At 38.7% G+C, this 21,133-nt stretch overlaps 1 protein-coding gene across 1 annotated transcript; it reads right to left on the bottom strand.

Moving 5' to 3' along the window:
* Window positions 1-15,368: 15,368 nt before the first annotated feature.
* Window positions 15,369-20,912, bottom strand: LOC147627484 (putative beta-1,4-xylosyltransferase IRX10L). The gene is made up of 5 exons (XM_086814398.1): window positions 20,725-20,912; window positions 20,454-20,601; window positions 18,947-19,353; window positions 16,189-16,430; window positions 15,369-16,064 (listed from the first exon to the last, which is right to left on the bottom strand). Exons 2-5 carry the CDS (start codon window positions 20,539-20,541, stop codon window positions 15,551-15,553), a joined length of 1,251 nt encoding a protein of 416 aa, XP_086670524.1. The 5' UTR covers window positions 20,542-20,601; window positions 20,725-20,912; the 3' UTR covers window positions 15,369-15,550.
* Between the last annotated feature and the right edge of the window lie 221 nt (window positions 20,913-21,133).

Here is a 21,133-nt window from a genome sequence, read left to right as displayed (position 1 = left end):
CCAGCCTAGCCCAAAATGGGAAGTTCTTGGATTTGATGGGTGGGATGATATTAATCCTCAGTATATTTATATTGTCTTAGACCCTTATAGGCTAGATGACAATCTCAAGCTCCTCTTTATCAAAGAGGCATTGGATTACTAGATGGCTTTTACATTGTGGTAGTAGATGTAGAAGCTCTAAGGAAAAGCGTTTCATTTTCAGGGAAATACTGAAGTGCATTCCATTAAGGAAGTTGGTAAAGATAATGTAATAATCTTTGAGATTATTGATGGATGTCTCTTCTCTCTCTCTCTCTCTCTCTCTCTCTCTCTCTCTCTCTCTCTCTTTCTATTTGTTTGTCTTTCTCTCTCTCTCTTTCTCTCATACACACACACACACACAATATACAATCATGTAATACACAAATAGTTACTCTTACCTTTTATTATGTATTTGTTGGTGTGAAATGTAGCTAGGACTGGGTGAGAAAAATAGAGAGATCATAAGTTTATTATTATTTTGGTCTCTCTGTGTGATTGTGTAGAAGCAAGCACAAGGACAATAACATCAAAGTTGGTGCTTTTGAATCCAATTCCCTCTTCAACTTGAGGTTAGTTTTTTGGTTTCCCTTTTTGTCTTTATCTATTTGTGTGCTTGTTGTCAATATGTGATGCATAGATAAAGAAAAAAAAATTGTTCATATGTTTGGTTGGCTAGAGAGAGAGAGAGAGAGAGAGAGAGAGAGAGAGAGAGAGAGAGAGAGGAGAGCACATCAAAACATTCTCTATTTCTCTTTCAATCTCATTGAGTGTGTCACCACCCACGTCTAAACAGTCTATATTATTGGTGTGCTTGGCTACCTAAGCTAGAAACACTGCCTTTGAGATTGTAGAGAGAGTTCTAGAGACAGTATAATGGGTCTTAGACAATTTACAAACTATAGTAACCTTGGAGAATAGTTCTTATATTAGCAAAGAAACATTCTTAAAAAAGTTATTAAAAAAATATGGTTTTGCCAATACATTAAATTTAGAGAGACAATTATAAGGAATCTACATGTATATAGGTAGGTTACTAGGGTTAGTTATTTGTTGGCAAAGATACAAAGAGATATTTGTAGAGCCTTAAGATATTAATTTTGGATTTCAGCAAGTGTAGATTTAGAATGTTAACAACTATTCAAAAGTTGTACTAGTTGCAAATGATTCTTCCAATGCAGAAGTAGCTTTGTCTACCCCACCTGAGTTGAATGTTTGAGTTGCAAAACACCTTGCTCGTTCAAGGTCTCCATCCGAACAACCAAACTCTAAACGTTTATAAAATATTGCGAACATATGTGAGTGCACTGAGAAAAACCAGGTTGCTTACAAGGAGTACTTAGATGCTCTTTGGGATGAGATCCGTGGAAGTGGCAACCAAATGAGAGATAGGCTAAGAGACGAGTTGTCTCATCATCTCCATCGCGTCCTTGATAGTAATGGTTGCATGGAGGCTAACGAACTAGACATGATTTCTTTCATAGAGAATATGCATGTTGAAATTGGGGAACGTCTAGGTGGATGTAATGGACAATGTAAAGAACAAGTGGATTCTCTAAAAGAGCAAGTACGTACTTTAGGGTTGGAGGTATCGAGTCTTAAGATATCTGTTAATCGACTCAATGCTATTATGACAAAGATGAGTCGTATGTTAGAAGCCTGGGTAGTTCCCTAGAGATTTTATGAGAGTAATGATGTTTTTACTCAAGGGACAAATTGTATTGACTTTTAGATTTGGCTCTCCATTTTGGTGATATTTATGAATTTTCTATTTTCTCAAATTCAATACTTCTCTCTTCTATTTTGTTCTCTTGCACTTTTTGTGTGTGTCTCAACTCCTATTTCCTCTCTCTCTCTCTCTCTCTCTCTCTCTCTCTCTCTCTCTCTCTCTCTCTCTCACTATATATATCTCTCTCTCACTATATATATATATATATATATATATATATATATCTCTCTCACTATATATATCTCTCTCTCATTGTATATGTTATTACCCTTTATCTCTATAGGAGGAGATGGATTGTATATGTTATACTACTTATCTATGTAGGAGATGGTTTGTATATGTTATACTCACTTATGTATTAAAAACTTCTCTAAGAATTACATTGTTATTGACCTGAGTCTATCTGGAGTAGGGTCACATGTGTGATAATGGCTATTGAAGTAGAATAAATGTAATAAGGTAATATTTTGTTGTTGTTTGAAGTTAAGAATGTTAAAAAAGGAAGTTAGTATTCGTTATTTTATGTTTCAAAAGAGATTGACGATGGTTAGAAGCTGTATATACTTGAGTTTGAACCAAGTTCGTCAACTTCGAATTTTGGATGTAACACGCATGTCTCGTCGTAATCGTTCAAGGACAAGGGCTTGCATTCGAAAACAAAATGTTGTTAATTTAACGGATTACTTTAATGAAAACGAAATTGGAACATTTGGAAGGGTTGAAAATGAGGAGGAGCATAGAGGAATCCATGGTGGAATCCACTTAGATTCAAGAATCAGAGCAATTGCCAATGCTACGGTACTTCAAGAACCTATCAATGAACATCGAAATGCACAGGCACAGAGAGATATAGAACAAGGCCCTTTTTCATTTGATTTAAATGAGCTACATATGGATGATAATTTTCATTCTATTTGTTGTGTCGTTGTTGACGATGTGAAAGATATTAAATCCGAATGTCACTCTACAAGGCGTGTGTTTCATTTCCTTGAAATGTTAAGCACCTAGCAACTATGGTGGTGTATTCCAGAGATTGTACTCTTCACTCATTAGGAGCCCTTACTTATAAGTGCCATTTTCGTGGTGCACTAATTTGGAAATGTGAGGCATCAAGAAAGCTAAGACAATATGTGGGTAAACATTGCTGAGGAAGTGGGAATGTCTCTTTACTACCTTTGGAAAATACACCTCCTGCATTGGCTGAGTTGTTACTTGGTAATAATAATGCAAGTAAGGAATACAGAAAGAATATATGGTCCTACAATAATTCCTTGGCATTCGTTTCACTAGGTGCTCACTTGGATAATGAGTTCACTAGGTGTTAAAACCCTAAGATCTCGCTAGATAATTGTTATGCATAAACATGCATAAATCAGGCATAAACTCAACCACCCGCCGACCACCCCCAAGGGATGCACACATGGAACATAATGAAATACATCATACCTCTACCTTGATGTCCTATACCATCAAGAGGTATAACTCCAATCCAATAGAATGTAGCTAGTGTGAAATGGTTGGTGAGTAGATATGGACCTCTACACTAGCCTAAGCCTCCAAGCCTCCAAGCCTCCTTGAGTGTGCCCCATGCCCCTATTATATAGAAGGGCCCTCAAGTGACTCTTGACTCTCCATTTCCCATGTGTGACCCTTGGATGCCTGACCCTAACCTTCACCCTTAAGGTTAGTCCTAACCCATGCTCCACTAGAGCTTGTTCCCATGCTCCCATGCTCACAAGCCTAATGTGGGTTAGCCTCCTAGTATATGCACACACAATGTGCATATAACATACTTCCCCTCTTTCAAAACATTGCACTCTTGCAAAATGAAAAGAAGAAGAACTGCACTGAACAATCTGAACTGACTCCCAAGTCAAATCCTCTATTTCCCTATCTTTCCACCTAAATTTAACCTCAGGAATTAATCAACTACAAAGTTTCCTTTCCCTGAATTCAAGTACCTTATCAGGTTCATGTGGAAAGTAGGATAAATCTTCGACTTCAAACGAGTTTTTGAGGAGTAACTATGTTATCCTCACCTCCTAGTTTCCCTTTCAATCTATCGATATGAAATACTGGATGAACCCTAACAATTGAAGGTACTTTTAGTTCATATGCAACCGTGCCAATCCGATATATAAATCGAAATGGACCACAATATCTAGGAGATAAATTTGAGCATTTTCCTATTGACAAAGTCTTAGAATCTTTAGGAACATTAAAATAAACCAGTGCTCCTGGTTCAAAAGACCGAGATGAGCGTCCCCTATCAGTATAAAATCATACTCTATCCTGAGCACTCCTGATAGAATCCCGAGCTTCGGTCAGCATTTCCTGCATATCTCGCAAGAAATCCCTCAATGCATCAAGCTCGATGTCCTTAAGACCGTCATCAATAGGTGCCCTGGGTTGATACTACCCATACATAAGTATGCACGGACTAAAAACAATAGCCGTATATTTAAAACTATTATAGACAAATTCCATCATTGGAAGATATTTTTCCCAATATGATGATTTTCTAGAGACATATGCACGAAGTATATACTCTACAATCTGATTCATATACTCTGTTTGCCCATCAGACTACGGATGATCAGAGCAAGCCAGGCACGTATCCATGTTAGCATGTGTTATCTTTGTTGCGCTATATGTGAAAAAGCTACTAGGAGAAATAATGGAAAGTTGTACCAAACATGTGAATCGTGTTGCTTTGCATCATGGAACGCGAGTGACTTCATCCTTCTTTTGATGGGCATATATAGTGGATCCACTCTCTGTGTGGGCGGTGCACACTGATACTGTTGACTATATTCTGGAATGGTTAAGTACTCCCTTCGCCATGCTGGCCATACACCAAAATCTTCTATTCTGGGATTTGGATCATCCGTGAAAATTGTGGTATAGCTCCCTCGTGTATGTACAAGATGTGCTTTCCGCCACCAAATATAAATAGTAGCTAATCATAACGATAACAATTCTGATCTCCAGTAGATCTATGCCAAAATTGGAGGAATTATTGCCAATGGTGGGACAAGAAACTTTATGGGAGAATGTGGCAAAGTATACCAAACTGGCCAACTCTCGCGGGGGCCAGGGGCCGAGGTGCCACGGCACCGAGGGTGTGAGGGCACGGCTCCGCGGGGGCCGGGGGGCGTGAGGGCACGGCTCTGGAGGGGGCAAGCCGGGTGGTGTGAGGGCACAGCACCGCGGGGGCTGGGGGGCATGTCACCGGGGTGTGAGGGCACGGCTCCACATGGGGGGCATGAGGGCATGGCTCCGCGGGGGACCGGGGGGCGTGAGCGCATGGCTCTTTGAGTAATGTTGTTGGGTTGGTGAGTTAGTTTATGCCGGTTCCTCGCATAAGCCGCATTTGGATGCATTGAGACGCATACTAAGGTATGTGAGGTCTACTTTGCATTATGGACTATTTTATGAAACTGGGATAGAGATATGTGTACATGGATACACAAATGCTGATTGGGCTAGTAGTATCTAAGATAGAAGATCTACTAGTGGCTTCATGTTTTCTTTGGGGAGTGCTGCTGTGACTTGGAGCAGCAAGAAGTAGCCTATGGTTGCTCATTCAAAGTAACTTCCTCGTTGTAAACCATTCGGATAAAGTAGGAAAACATGACATTATAACAGCAGAAACTAGGGATTCATCGGTTCCCCGACATACCCACATTCAAATTTGGAATAATTGACGTCTCGAGTTACCCATATCAACATAGAGAGTCATCAGCATCTCGATGAGTCACATATGTCCATCTGTAAACCATCAAGTTGACTGTATAAATCACCTAAAGTACGGAACTAGAGAAAAAAATGCCAACAAAGAAAAAATCCAAATTTCCTTAACACAACAAGATAAACTTGTTGAACTCTAAAGAAAGAGATTTTAACAAATGAAAATGCCGATGAGATTACACTCATCAATACATGCAGGCTATACATAAAAGAAGTTTATCTAGAGAATGCCCACACTATAACTTCTAGTGAATTTAGAAAATGAGATTGTCTTTGAATGTTGAGGTCAACATGCTAAAAGATGTAAGCAAAGCAACAATCTTGAGCCCAAATTATCCCATAAAATAATATATGTGAGGGATCACTAGAGTCCCATACCACCATAATACCACCCATACATACCTTAACAATTTGAAACTCCCTAGTATGCCATCTAGGAAAATATGAATAAAATCCTGTATAAAAGGAATAAAATGGCCTTATCCCAGACTTTCACATACTAAAACCTGTCTCTATATACTTGAGACTACATCAAGGAATAACTCCTTCCGAGTACATCATTAGAAAAGAATTTGAATTATTGACGCCTTTCTAATCATAACTATCCAAAACACAATAAAGTTAGGGTAGAAAAATAACTCACCTAGATATATAAGCAACTAGGTTTCCAAGTTGGAATATGTACAAGAGTACAAGTAATATACTCCAAAATTAAGTGCAAAAAAATGAAGGCAAATGCTACCCTCAAAGCACATGATATTATCCAAAAGACCAAAAGATCCTTATAAAACCATGGATAAAAGCATAGAAGCTCCTCAAATCCATGAAAACCATAGTTGATCATAAAAAACAATGCATGCCATCTAATCGACATTAATCATGCCAAAAGAAGCATTATAATTGGTGGCCAACTCATCAATCTGGAGTATATGAACATGTTGTTGCTCAAGCAAAACTCCAAAGTAAGCAAGTGAAACACATATGTGTAGCACTCAATAAAAAATCCCTAGACACAAGTGATCTAGGCAGAACCTGATGAGTCCAATAAAACTTGGAAAACATCCAATAAAATCCACCAAAACAAACTGATCAACTAACCCATGATAGAATTTATCTTAGGCTTAAAAAATTAAGCACAAACCACACTTAAATAAGTGCAAAATAAATTATCATGGAAAAGTGTCAAAGGTGAAATATACTTTGAACGCAGATTATAGCCATCAAAAGAAATTAAGGAACATGTCCAAAAAGAATGGCTAAACAATGGTAAAAAATCATGAAAAATCGTTTAGAATTAATACAAATAGAAATAACTATTAATACGAGGTACAATTGTATTAATAATATGCAAATAACCCATATCTATCTAATGTCACCCACGAGAAAACGTACTTCAACATTAAATAACCCTCAAAAATATTAAATTCTCAAGAAAAAGAAATATCATGATTTTTTTTTCTAATTTTTTCTAATTATATAGGGCCTCAAAATACGATAATTTTGAATTCCACCAAACCTATCTTATGGCATTCCAAACCTATATTTTTTTAGAAAATTTTTATCAATTTAATTTACCAAAATACCGTTGATATTTTAAAAATATCAATTTTTAGGATTTTTAAAAATAATTTCTAGAATATTCCTAATTTTTCATGAGAATCCCATCGTTCATGAAATTTCTAATTTCGCCCGACAATTCTCAAATCCAATGAAAATTTACAATTTTAATGGATTTTCTAATTTTTTGGGTCAAAAAATATATTTTTAAAGAAATTTGAATGGTCATGGACGCCCGAATGGACACACCACATGCCAAACACCAACCCCACATTTTCTCAAAATTTAAAATAACCTTTGTCTAATTTTTCACTAATTTTCACAAATTTTTTAAAAATTTTATTTTACCCCGAACGCATTTAGAATATGAACGGTCAAAAGTTTAGAATACGAACGGTCAAAAATTTTATTTTACACCAAACGCATTTAGAATACGAATGGTCAAAAGTTTTTTTTATCTTTTCATTTGCCTGAAACTTTTGCCTTTCCCGGAATACGTATTCTAAATGCGGAAAGGCAAAAGTTTTCCCAGAACGCCTTTCCGTATTCTGGGAAAACTTTTGCCTTTCCGCATTTAGAATACGTATTCCGGGAAAGGCAAAAGTTTCAGGAAAATGAAAAGATAAAAAAAATCGGAATGTGAAAGGTCAAAAGTTTCCGGAATACGGAAGGTCAAAAGTTTTTCCGGAATTCAGAAAGCCAAAAGGTTTCCTGGGAATGTGGAAACCCAAGAGTTTTCAAGAAAATAAATTCCAGAAATTTTCAGAGAAATTTTTCCCTCAAAATTTGGATTTTCCTCTCTTTTTTGGGCTTTTTTCCAAGCTTTTTTGAAATATTTTCAAAAGCTTTTTTTAAATAAAAAATTATTTAAAAAATAAAAAAATATATTAATAAGCTTTAATATAACTCATTTTCACCCGACAGGCTGCAGCGCAGCCCCCCTCCCCGTGTGTGCCTGTTGAAGAGATGAGGATAGATATTAATTTCCTTCATCGCCACTCCTTCTCTCCTCTCCTCTTCTTCTCTCAATTCCCACTCCCTCTCTCTCTCTCTCTCTCTCTCTCTCTCTCTCTCTCTCTCTCTCTCTCTCTCTGTGTTTTAACAGAGAGCTTAACCATAATTAATCATTTAATTAAGGTTTTTAATTAAACCTTTACTTAATCATAATTAATATTAATTATGATTAATGTTTAATTTTAGAAAAATCATTTTTAAGAGAAACTCACACGAGAAAATCAGAATTGAGAGGCGGAGAGGATCCCACGCACACGAGAGAGCATTTCATGCATCAACATGCTGTCCCCTACTGCATTTCAGCAGAAATTCGACAGAAATTTGATCGCATACTCGTGAAAAAACCCACAAAAATGTATAAAAAATACATTTTTAATCATAAAATGCTCTAAAAAACTAGAAAAAAAATCCTTAAAAATCTAGAAATTTAGGGAATCCATTCTACCAAAAATATCCACAGTAAAATATGTGGTATTTTTGTAGAAATTTTCATTAATGCTTTTTTTTAAAACCATAAAAAATAGAAAAAAATAGTATTAAACTCACGAAATTCCCTCGCAACGTCGATTGAATAGTAGTAACACACATTCCAATTGCCATATCGACGATCCACTTGCAAATCATCAACACAAATTCCCTCGCAACGTCGATTCGTCCATTGAATATAGTAGTAACACACATTCCAATTGCCATATCGACGATCCACTTGCAAATCATCAACACAAATCAATAAAATAACATTTTTATTAGTAAATATTAAAATTTACTTCAAAAAAATCCAACAATAATTAACTAGATATTGCTCTAATACCACTATTAAAACCCTAAGATCTCTCTAGATAATTGTTATGCATAAACATGCATAAATCAAGCATGAACTCAACCACCCGACCACCCCCGAGCCCAAGGGATGCACACATGGAACATAATGAAATACATCATACCTCTACCTTGATGTCCCATACCATCAAGAGGTATAACTCCAATCCAATAGCTTGTAGCTATAGTGTGAAATGGTAGCTGAGTAGATATGGACCTCTACACAAGAGACCATAGCCTAAGCTTCCAAGCCTCCAAGCCTCCTTGAGTGTGCCCCATGCCCCTATTATATAGGAGGGCCCTCAAGTGACTCTTGACTCTCCATTTTCCATGTGTGACCCTTGGATGCCTGACCCTAACCTTAACCCTTAAGGTTAGTCCTAACCCATGCTCCCACTAGAGCTTGTTCCCATGCTCCCATGCTCACAAGCCTAATGTGGGTTAGCCTCCTAGTATATGCACACACAATGTGCATATAACACTAGGGGGGAGGAGTATTCAATTTTCGAATCCATGGTACTACCTATCATCGTGTTGGTTATGTAATATCTGATGAAACATGAGATGCGTCTCCTCGATTTACCCAACTATATGTGTATGATGATACAGAGCATGAATTAGAGAATAGACTTCATGGAATGTCTTCTTTAAATCATAAAGTACTTGAGAGGTTGCAAACAATGATGTATGGATATAATCCGTATACTTGTGCACTTCGTACAATGAGAGAAATGTTGCAGTCAAGTCCACATGCAGATTTGAGAATGGTCATTACTGAAGCGCGATCAACTTCAAGGCAATACTTGGTTCTTACAAAAAGTAAGGTCGTGGTTGTCATGTTGGGTCAAGGAGATGATTTTCATGTGGGGTATACAGATATTCAAATAGTGTCGTGCATAGGTGCTTTAAAAAAAAATCTAACATACACCGTTCATATATGCCTTTATTATTTGTTCTTCTATTTTCTCGAGGAGAGGATGGTTGGCATGTGTAGGAATAGACAAGGTTCAAATGAGGAGACAAAGACCATAACTCAATGACAATATTATGCATATAGACTACAGATAAGGGAAGATACAAATTCCTGCCTTCTACGCGATGGTCGACTTTTGCAAGAGTACCTTGTTGATGCATATAGTAGCATGAAAGAATCTAGATTAGTATGGATACGCAATAATCAGAAAGCATTGCGTGCTAAAGTATACCAAGGTCTTACAGATATGGTTAATTCAAGCGATGGGGTCAATAGAGTCTTTGGGGGCATTGCTAGACGCATGGTAGTTCTAGCATCTTCATATACTGGGGGGCCTAGATATATGCATCAATTGTACCAAGATTCAATGGTAATTGTTAGAAAGATAGGTAAACCTGACCTGTTTATTACCTTTACTTGCAATCCTAAGTGGGATGAAATAACCAATGCTTTATTGCCGAGTTAGGTTGCCCAAGATCGACCTGACTTGACAGCATGGGTCTTTTATGAGAAGAATAAGGACATGATGCACTTATTGGTGAAAAAAGCAATATTTGGAATGGTATTGGGATGTGTTTCTATTATTGAATTTCAAAAAAGCGACTTGCCACATGCACATATATTATTGATATTGCTCACTATGATATGTTGGTATGTGCTGAACTTCCTGATAAGGTGATGTTTCCTGAGTTGCACAACATAATTAGACATTGTAATGTCCATGGACCATGTGGGGAACTAAATATGCGCTCTCCTTGCATGGTTAACGGGAGTTTCAAACATTGATACTCTCAGAAGTTTTTTGAGACTACTAGCATTAATGACAATGGGTATCCAACTTACATACAAAGAGACGATGGTAGTTTTATACCGGTAAAAGATCATAGGGTGGATAGTCGATGGGTCGTTCTGTATAAACCTTTTCTCTCTATGAGGTACAAAGCCCATATTAACATATAAGTATGCTCTACCATTACAGCCGTAAAGTATTTGTATAAGTATGTATACAAAGGACATGATAGAGCTACTATAGAGTTGTAAGACACACACGGGGTTATTGATGAGGTTAGTCAATATTTGGATGCACGGTACGTGTCTGCGTCAAAGACATGTTAGTGCTTATACCAAATATGATTTGCATGATGAAAAGCCTGATATACAAAGGTTGCATGTCCATCTCTCGATGCACAATAATGTGATATTAAATGATCACGATGATTTACGTAATGTGATTAGTTATGACAGAAACCAAAGAACATCTTTGACCTAATGGTTAAGAGCTAATTAATTGTATGCGAATGCAAGTAGCTTGCTAATTAATTATATGCGGATGCAAGTAGCTTGCTATATGTTGAATTCCCTTCCAAGTGGGTGTGGAATTTAGCTCTTTGATCATGGACTAAAAGGAAAAGGAGAAATATGATCGGACGTATGTATAATGTTAGTATAAGTGCACGTGAGCAATATTACTTACACATGTTACTTATACATGCTACTTACAATGTGCAAAGGATTTACGAACAGTGAATGGACATTTGTATCCCTATTTTAAGGCTGCATGTGAAGCCAAAGGAATGCTGGAGAGCGATGAGGAGTGGTATATGTGTCTCCAAGAAGCTGCATTTTAGAAAACAGGATTTCAACTGCGTCAATTGTTTGTCATTATAATGGTTTTTGTGAGCCTATATGCCATGGACATCTTTGGAAGAAATTCTCCACCGAGCTTTCAGATGATTTTTTCCATTCCTTGCAGCAGAGAGGGTGTGCAGATGTTGGTGTTTGTTATTCTATCAAGCTCTGTTTTTGCAAATGTATCTTACAACACTATGGAACACGGTTACATGATTTTGAAGGGTTGCATATTCCTAATAGATCAAGTGTTGCCAGTGTCGATAATGGTTTGTTGATGGAAGAGATAATGTTTGATTCTGTTCAACAGGCTGATTTGTCCATTTCCATGGTTGGAAAGGAATCTAAATAGTTGTCAATCAAGAGCATCTGGTACTATCCTTAAGACTATTTCTTTGAACCAATCAGGCAAAACATATCTTTATAATGCCTTGTTGTTTCGATTACGTGGAGAGAATCAAGTTGCATAGGCATGTGCATCATCTAGAATAGCTACATTGTTACTTTCAAATGGTCGTACAGTGCACTCACGTTTCAAAATCCCATTAGTGCTCAATGCTTCTAGCACATGTGGTATCAAAGCTAACATTCCATTGGCTGAGGTGTTGAAGCTTGCATGGTTAATCATTTGGGATGAGGCTCCAATGATGCATCGGTATGCATATGAAGCACTAGATAGGACATTGAAAGACATTATGCAAAGTGATACAGTGTTTGGTGGAAAAGCTATGCTCTTTGGTGGTGACTTCAGGCAAATCTTATCGGTTGTGCCAAAGGGATCGTGTGAAGATATTGTTGATGCAACGTTATGCCGATCACATATTTGGAGATATGTGAATGTTTTAAAGCTCACCCAAAACATACGGGTTAGACAAAGTGCTTATGATTGTACAGAACAAGAATTTATCAAATGGACATTACAAATTGGAGATGGCTCTATAGGCCATCCAAACAATGAAGGCAGAGTGGTAATACCACCACAAATGTTGATCCGTGTGGGAAGTCTGTTTTGAGTTTGGTAGAATGGGTATACAAAGATCTTCATCAGAGAGCGGAGGATTATGTATCCTTCTTTAAAGACCGTGCTATACTTGCACCATGAAATCTAGAGGTTGATGAGGTCAATGAACTAGCCTTGAGTGCATTGCCCGCTCTTGAAAGAATACCTCAGTGCAGATTCGGTTGTTTCTTCCGAGAATGATGTAATATTGTATCCAATTGAGTACTTGAACAGTTTGGACTTAGGTGGTGGTCACCCTTCTCACCGCTTGCTTCTAAAGATTAATGCTCCTATCATGCTGCTCCACAATTTGGATCCTTGACGGGGACTTTGTAATGGTATCAGATTGATATGCAAGAAATTTCACTCAAAGGTGATAGAAGCAGAAATCATTACAAGTATAAACATTGGAGACAGGGTCTTTATTCCCAGGATAACATTCATACCTACTATGCTTCAATTGCCTTCTTTTGACATGAGAAGGAGACAGTTCCCTTAAGGTTAGCTTTTGGTATATCAATAAATAAATCTCCAGGACAAACATTGAGTATATTGGGACTTTATTTGGCCACACAAGTATTCACATATGGACAGTTGTATGTTGATATGTCACGTGTTAGATCATTTGATGCAGTGAAAGTACGTGTAAATCATACTATGGAACATGAAAGCAGCATAGAAGGTTCAAACGAAGTCTTCACAACAACCAATGTTGTCTACAAGGAGGTTTTCCAAATGGCATGCATTAGAATGTAAATTTAATATATGCCCAAAAGGTAGAGAACAAGCTATTAATATAGTAGCTTACAAACGCTAGAGATTACATTCATAGATATCTCTGTATCAATGAAGTAAGCATTTGAAAAGAGAATATTTGCAATGATGTGGCATGGGTAATCTATGTTGTCTTTCGGTGCAATCTTTCACATTGATGCTACTCTCTTTGGTAATATTGAATTCATGTATATAAATCTACTTGCATTGAGTTAAAGCTACCATGTAGATCCACAAAAGGGAGGGGGCCCATCATTGCTCAAGAGGTGGTTCAAATTGTTGAGATGGTTGAAGGGACTTGGTGAGTTTCTATTTGTTTCTTTTAACATTTGGATAAGCAAACATTTGCTTTTATATACAGTGGCATTATTTATTTTTCTTGCTTGGCACAAAATACTGAACACACACACACACACACACACACACACACACACATATATATATATATATATATATAGAGAGAGAGAGAGAGAGAGAGAGAGAGAGACCTTAAAGTGTTATGTAAATGATTAGTGTAGTGAGTGTTATATTTGATATCAAGAGTATATTGTTTAGGATGGATGTAGCAAGGAGATCATTTTCATTTGTTTATGGGGTAATAGACAAGATATTGAAGGTAATATTTTTAATAATTACTATAATATAGGTATTATTGTTTTCCATAATCTATTTAATATTCATGGCTCAATTGTAGACTCTCTATTTTGGAAAGGATAAGTAACATCTCTGATTATCGAATTGTTAGAGAGCACCGGTGTTTTACGGTATATATAGAAAATTTTTGCTTTTTATGTAGCTTTTGCGTTTTATTTTGATAAATTTATATTGCTATTGATACATTTTTTTGCGACAGAAAATATTTTTATTTTTTAGAACCCAAATTATTGCTAGGTTTGTATGGTTGAGACACTTACAGACGAAAGCTTTGGACTTCTTAAAATTTATAATCTAAGATTGCAAAAGATCGCGGATCAACTTCATGTACATGTAATGTTTGTGAACTATGAAAAGCATGATAGGTAAGGTTTTTGAGTCATAGACACTGGATAATACATAATTTTTTAATTTTCTGTCTACAAGCCTATTCAAACTCTATTCGCCTCAGATATTGATCCACCAAATGAGTTCTTTAAGATTTTATCATTTTCCTTCTTTTTTACTTAGAAAATCATATCTTGTAATAGCTAATGTTTTTTTCTTAAATTTATTTTGCCAACTAGAGGTAAGAAGTATAAGCTTATAAGGAGAGAGAATCCAATTGCCCAAAGATTGTTTTAAAGCTTTGTTTAGGTGTGTTGAGATTGTCAACATTATACTGGGTTAAAATGCTACCTGTATATTTACGCCAAGTTTGATGCATTATTCAAAGAAATGTAAGTGCTTTAAGAGCTTCTACATGGATATATATGGCAAGCATGGTGTGTTTATATATAGGTTAGCAAGTTAAAGACCATGGAGTCCATCATGGGTTTCAAATATAAGGCTTATCTCTACTTACCCTTTCGAAGACGAACATTTTTTTTTTTTGGGTTGAAATTGGCTAGAATTAAAAAGTGCAACACAACACATACACCCTTGCGTGCCATCGCTTGCACAATGAGGGCTTCAACCTGTGACCTTGGAACTCTAGAGGAACACACCTCTCTTTTGCACTAATTTACAATTGACAAAGACGAGCCCTTTGTTTTTATACATGCAAGAATACTCTTGCCCGTCAAGGACAGGACAAGTCAAGCCACTGGTTTAGAAAAAAAACTACAAAACCAAATAGTTGGAAGGACACCCAACTATATTAGAATCTTAAAAAAAACAATCTCTTTAAATAACTCAAACTTTATTTTTTTTAAATTTAAAAGCATCGACTGTTGTGTGTGCATATTCTAGTGACTTAAGGATATCAAATGTAAACCTAAATTTTGCACTCAAATACAGTAGGATCTGCTTTGTGCTATCCGAGCGTATATAGATCGTGTGACCCGCTGCTGGCCTTCTGACTATTTCGTTAAAAACTCTCTCTCTCTCTCTCTCTCTCTCTCTCTCTCTCCATACAGGTGGAGTCTTTCCTTTGAATGCCAGACCATATATTAATGCAATGGCAAAATGAATTAAATGGAAACAAGATAAATCTGCATTTCATACTTCAACTGCTGCTACACCAATATAAGACCTGAAAATAGCAGTGAATATACAAAACCTCACTGATGTTCTCTATTGATTAAAGAAGTTAACCTAGCTAAGGAGAGGGTAGCATTAGTGAGGTCTAACCCTTGAATCAGTCAAGGTTACCTTACCAGGGTTTTAGATCTGTCACAGGGCCAGCAGTCCAGTTCAAAACTGTGACGCCAGGTTGGAGGTAAATGCAGGGCTGATGAGGGAGCTTCCGTGCAAGGCCATTCAGGATTTGGTGGAACCCATCATTAGGTAGGGAAGGCTGGGGGAAAAGCATGGCTTGCTTGATGGAAACGTTGGCCAGGGCCTTCTGTTTCTTCAAAACTTCCCTTGGCGAGAGTGAGGTGAGAATTGTGTCAAGCTTTGGTACATCCCTCTCGGCAACAAACACCCCTATCTCTTCCCAAGGTATGGCATCCGCAAAGGGAAGCACAATGTCATCAGCGATTATCACTGGTATGCAGCCAAACACCACGGCTTCGACCAGACGAGGGCTCCATGGTGCCCAGCCCAAGGGACACAGGCAAAAAATTGCCCTCTGCATGTCTTCGTAGTATGTAGCAGGATGCTCAGTTGACAGATCAAATAAGGGATTGTTCTTGAAGTTCTCCCATATGGATGCTCTTGCTCCCCTGCATTATCACACCAAGAGCAATCAAGCTGATGTTCATTGTCTACTATGATGAATGCCAAGCTTTTAACAACCACAGATCTTGTTCAATACCGTGTTTTTTGACAGTAGAATTTTTTTCTAACCTGGCATAGTAGCCTCCCTCAGGATCATTTCCCACATCATAAAACAGGCCACGGAAATATGCAAAGATGGAGCGAGGTGTGCTTGGGGGAATCAAATGTGCCATGATCCTCGCTGTTGGGGCATAAGGTGGAATAACAATGGAGCCCTCCTGCATACACACGTGGTAGCTCTGCCCAAACGTCTGAACTAGTGTTGCACGTTGCAAGACAGGTAGTATGCCTCTTTGAATGGCCTTCTCTTCCTGCTTTGAAATGCACCAAACAGAAATGAAACATGGTATTGAGCTTAGAGAGTGCATATTGTCTTGATTGTCTAAAAGATTCTTTCTTGAGAGCAAGTCGTATGCAGATCTATAAGTCTTTACAGCCATATCTATAGCCTATGAGTTGTTGCAATGCACCATGTAGTCTTTTGGCTTTCTATGGCTTAACAAGCAAAACGTGCTATGCAGGACAGTAAGAGAGACTAAAAGGCTTTCTGGCCACACTCTCGGTCAACAAAAGAAACTTTCACATGTCACAGCAAGAAAATCTCACCCACCTCTGCATAGCTATGGCAAAGTGGCAAAATCTTTCAATGGAAGCAAATTTTTTTTTTTTTGGTGAGTTTTTCTTTTCATGTGAGCTAGAGCCCATTCTACACATTCAGTGAGTTGCTCCCAGCTGCAGCAAGCGAGAGTCGAACCCACAACCTCTGCGTTCAGACGTCAACCCCCTAACCATTCGACTACACAGCGGGGAAAGCAAGCAAGGTTCAAAAAGCAAGCCACATATTAATGGGATGGAATCAAGCCCTTACACATGTAACTACGCAGAACAAAACAACTTTTCAATCAAAAGCAAGCCATTATACAAGTCACTATGCAGGACAAATCAACTTCTTAATCAATTTCTGCTGGTTAATGGAAGTAAATGCAGTCATCAATGTGGCCCCTCCTCAATCGTCCAAATCAAACTGAATTGTTATGCAGAACAGAACAACTTCCTATTAGATCTTTGCTTATTTGGGCACGGAAGCAAGCACAATGTCCTGTGCAGCTTTTTGAACTGACCAAGACAATCTGTGTTACTATGCAGAACAGGACAACCTCCTAGTCAATGTCTGCTTTCTTTGTAATGGAAGCAAGAAGTATAATGTATGTGGCTTTTCAATTGACCATGCAAAACAAGAGAGCTTCACAATTTAATTATGTTTGGTCATGAAAGCAAGCAAGTGAAATTTATCGAGCAAGGTTCAGTTTCACTCTAGGCTTGGTAATGGAAGCATGCCCTTACATTAAAGCGATAGTGGTAATGGAACCAAGCCCTTACATGCATCACTAAAATAGGACAAGACAGCTTGCTAGCCAATCTGTGCTCCCCGATAAGGAAGGAAGTATAATCAGTGTGGGATTTTGACTAGCTAGGGCTTCATAAAAGCAAATCACAAGGAGGGCTTGGAGGTGGGGCACGTGTGGAGACCTTGAAGTGCAAGCAAGAGAGCTCTCTGGTTTCTAATGAAAGTAAGCAAGACAATCTATGTGGCATTTGAACATTTACGACAATCCACATCACCAGGCAGAATAAAATCAATCTCTGCTTGGTCATGGAAACAAGCAAGACAACTTGATTGACCATGGAAACAAGCAAGACAGCTTAATCAATCTCTGTTTGGTCATGGAAACAAGCAAGACAACTTGATTGACCAAGGGTAATCTGTGCTTGGTTATTGAAAACGTGTGTACTCTGCAAGCAACAATTTGCTGCTTGAGGTAATGGGAGCAATCTGTATCATGTCTAAAAAGGAAACTTCCTCGTCCATCTCTGCTTAGGGCAGGTTGAGAAGTTTCTGCCCAGAAAGTTGAAACCATGAGGAGGACGCCAGACATTTACCATTTGGTTCACACACAACAAAAGGGAAAAGCTGCAACCTCTTTGACACCAAATGGGAGATAGCCTTATGGGATGCTGTGTGACTCACTAGCCAGTGGTGCAGGTTTTCCACTGGTTGTCCGGCCTTCTGCCTTTTGCTTCTCAATGCATCTGCTTGGTGGGGCCCTTTCGATGGTGGCCCAACGGCAATGTGGCAACCAGGTTTCTGCCTTGTGAGCCCAGCCTTAGTATTGGAACCAAGCAAGACTATCTTTATGGCTTTGTGATTGACCAAGGCAATATATGTTACTGTGCGCTGTTTGGTAGTGGAAGTGAGATGTGGCAATCTATGGAACTGTGCAGAACAATTAATCATTCTCTGCTTGCAACTTGCTGATTGGGGTAATGGAAGTATTTACAATCACTATGGTTCTTAGAAGCAAACCACATGTGAATGGTGATGGAAGTAAGCCCTTATACATGTTACTATATGCAGGACAAGACAGCTCTCCTGATCAGTCTCCGATTGGCCATGGAAGGCAAGATCATCCTCAATTGTCAACAGCAATTTGAGGCCGTCACAGACGTATGGAAATGTAAACTAGTAGAAATGAATACAGATAACAGCACTGCATCACAGTGCCACATCATCAATCATACTCTACATGGGTCTCTCGAGCGCAGTAGATGTTAAGGAAATGAAGCCATGTCACAATGTCACATCATCAAATCATACACTGCACAAAAATTCTAGAGCAAAGGTAGTGTTATAAAAACGACACATACATCACTATCCACCCCCTGCAAATGTTTACAGACACTGTTTGATGCAACTATGGGCAAAGATTATATGAAAGCCAAGTACATAAGAAACATGCAGCTTTGGTGGGTAGGCATGAGTGCAAACCTTGTAGTGGAAGCAAGCACCAAAGTCGTGGGGGACAATAAAGAAGTGGTCAGCGCCCTCAGTGCGATTCCAGAAGGGCCACTGGGTGGAGATGAATTGGATGGCACTTCTCATCATGCGGGGTGACTGGAAGGGCAGGGGCAAGCCATTCTTGGTGAGGTCACAGGTGGTGTAGACAGGGGTGAAGAACCAGTCAGCCTCCTCTGGGTTGAGTGTGCGGACAGGGCTGGACAGCAGGAAGTTGTGCAGGAAAATTTCTGCTGCAAACATGTGGCCCAAACAGCGCCCATCCTTCCCCAACACTTCTTTGTTGTATCGTGCAGGTAGCTCATACACATACACCTTCAGCCTCCCGACCGGATTGTCCCTCAGTGTATCATTTGTCGTTGTTGCCCTCCTGCCCCTGCCTTTCCTCCACACAACACACAAAGCAAGAGAAAAAAACCTCGTCATTTCTCCACTCCTTCATAGCCAAAGCCTCGAAAAACATCATCATTTCTTCACTCCCCCATAGCCAAATCCACTCGTTCTACCACTAATTCATTTTTGAGAGAGCTGTATAATTTCGAACATTTCCATCATTGGCTATGGGTTAGGATTCTTGAAAGATTGTTCTCATCATTAACAGCAAAAATCTCCATTACAAAGCTTTTTGAACTCAATTTACTGAAAAAACTAACAATTTTCCACTCCTGCTTGGCCAATTGTTTTAAGGGAAAATGTTTTTAGCATTCATTTCACTGATTGTGGGTACAGAATAGGGATCAACAGATGGTATTTCCTTTGTGCACAGAAAATTAAGAAATTACTTCCATCGTTCAGAGCTTCATTTCCATCAATAACTAACGGATTAGGGATCATGACTCGTGAGAGATGAATTTCATTATTAAAAAGCACAATCTCCATCATACGCCTGATTTCTTTTCGGGAACGCTCGACCATGGTCAATTTCAGGACAAAAAAGGGAACGCTCTAAGCACTTGTTTCACTAACTAGAGGTCAAGAGAGATTGTCTCCACCATTAAAGCCATTTTCCATCATGGAAGCAGAGACATTGAACAACAGCCTGATTTCGACATCAAAACGCCTCCGAAAACAGGCAGCCATCATTGAAGATTTGTGCAGAATACTGCGAATCAAAGCTAAAACAATTTGGATTAACACTTGGCCATGGTCGGTCTCTTAAGCAAAAAGAAGCTTTGAACTATACATTTCACTGAAACTGGCAAAAAATTAGCGATCAAGAAGAGGCGGAATTCCATCATTAAGAAGCCAAAGCCTGGTTTCTGCAGCAAAACGATGCTTCGAGCTACAGTTCCGGAAGAGCAAACAGCAACCATGCAAGATGTGTTCAGAGTGTTGCCAATTCAAGGTTCACATGAAAGCATGTGCACTTCCTATGCCTATGGAAACGAAGCGTCTAGTAGTTTGCAAGAAAGCAGACATCCAAGTTTTGTGAGATTAAATGCGCATTGAATATCCAAAAGAGAAGAAATTTTGGTCTTACCAACGTCAAGGCCTGATGATGATGATGAAGCAGTTGCACAGGTGCAAATCAGGAGAAGAAGGTGGAGCCATGGCCGGACAGTTCCCATTTAAAGACAATATAGGCACTACTGGGATTGCAGTTGAATCAAAGGGTAAAGCAAGACAACCTGCAAAACAACATGTTTTTCTCTGAACTTCAGATATGGCTCCAATCAAAGCATTCAGTTTCCTTCTCTGTGAAACCTCAGAAAGAAAGATGGAGATGGAGATCGAGGCCTTGGAGAAAGTACCTCGCTAGAAGCCTTCTTGTTCCTGGGTGTTACACGCCATTAACAGGCTGCATTCTTCTTCACCAAACACCAGCATACAGAAATGCAGGTTTCGCTTCTGATCCCAGCTATGGCGTGATTGAGAAGCTCCAAATGGTTGCAGAGTCCAGCGACGGTGTGAGATTCCTGCCATTGAAAGGCTGAAGAAGAAGAGGGAGAGGTGTTTGCATCCCTGTTGTCGTTGTTGATGCAAAGTAAACATCACAGTTGGTGGGGGTGGGGGAGCTTGGAAAAACAAAGAGTCGCCGCCCTTCCTTTCAGGTCTCTGTTGTTACGTGTGAGTTAAAACAGGAGTGAAGCAATAGAGACTAGGCAACCCTCTTGGAGTTCTACACTTGACCAAAAGAAGGCTATAACTAATCCAACCTTT

The sequence above is a fragment of the Cibotium barometz genome, chromosome 20 (genome assembly GCF_041138505.1).
Source record: "Cibotium barometz isolate CiBa-2024 chromosome 20, ASM4113850v1, whole genome shotgun sequence".
NCBI classification, from domain to species: Eukaryota; Viridiplantae; Streptophyta; class Polypodiopsida; order Cyatheales; family Cibotiaceae; genus Cibotium; species Cibotium barometz.
This window is presented reverse-complemented; position numbering and strand designations above follow the sequence as displayed.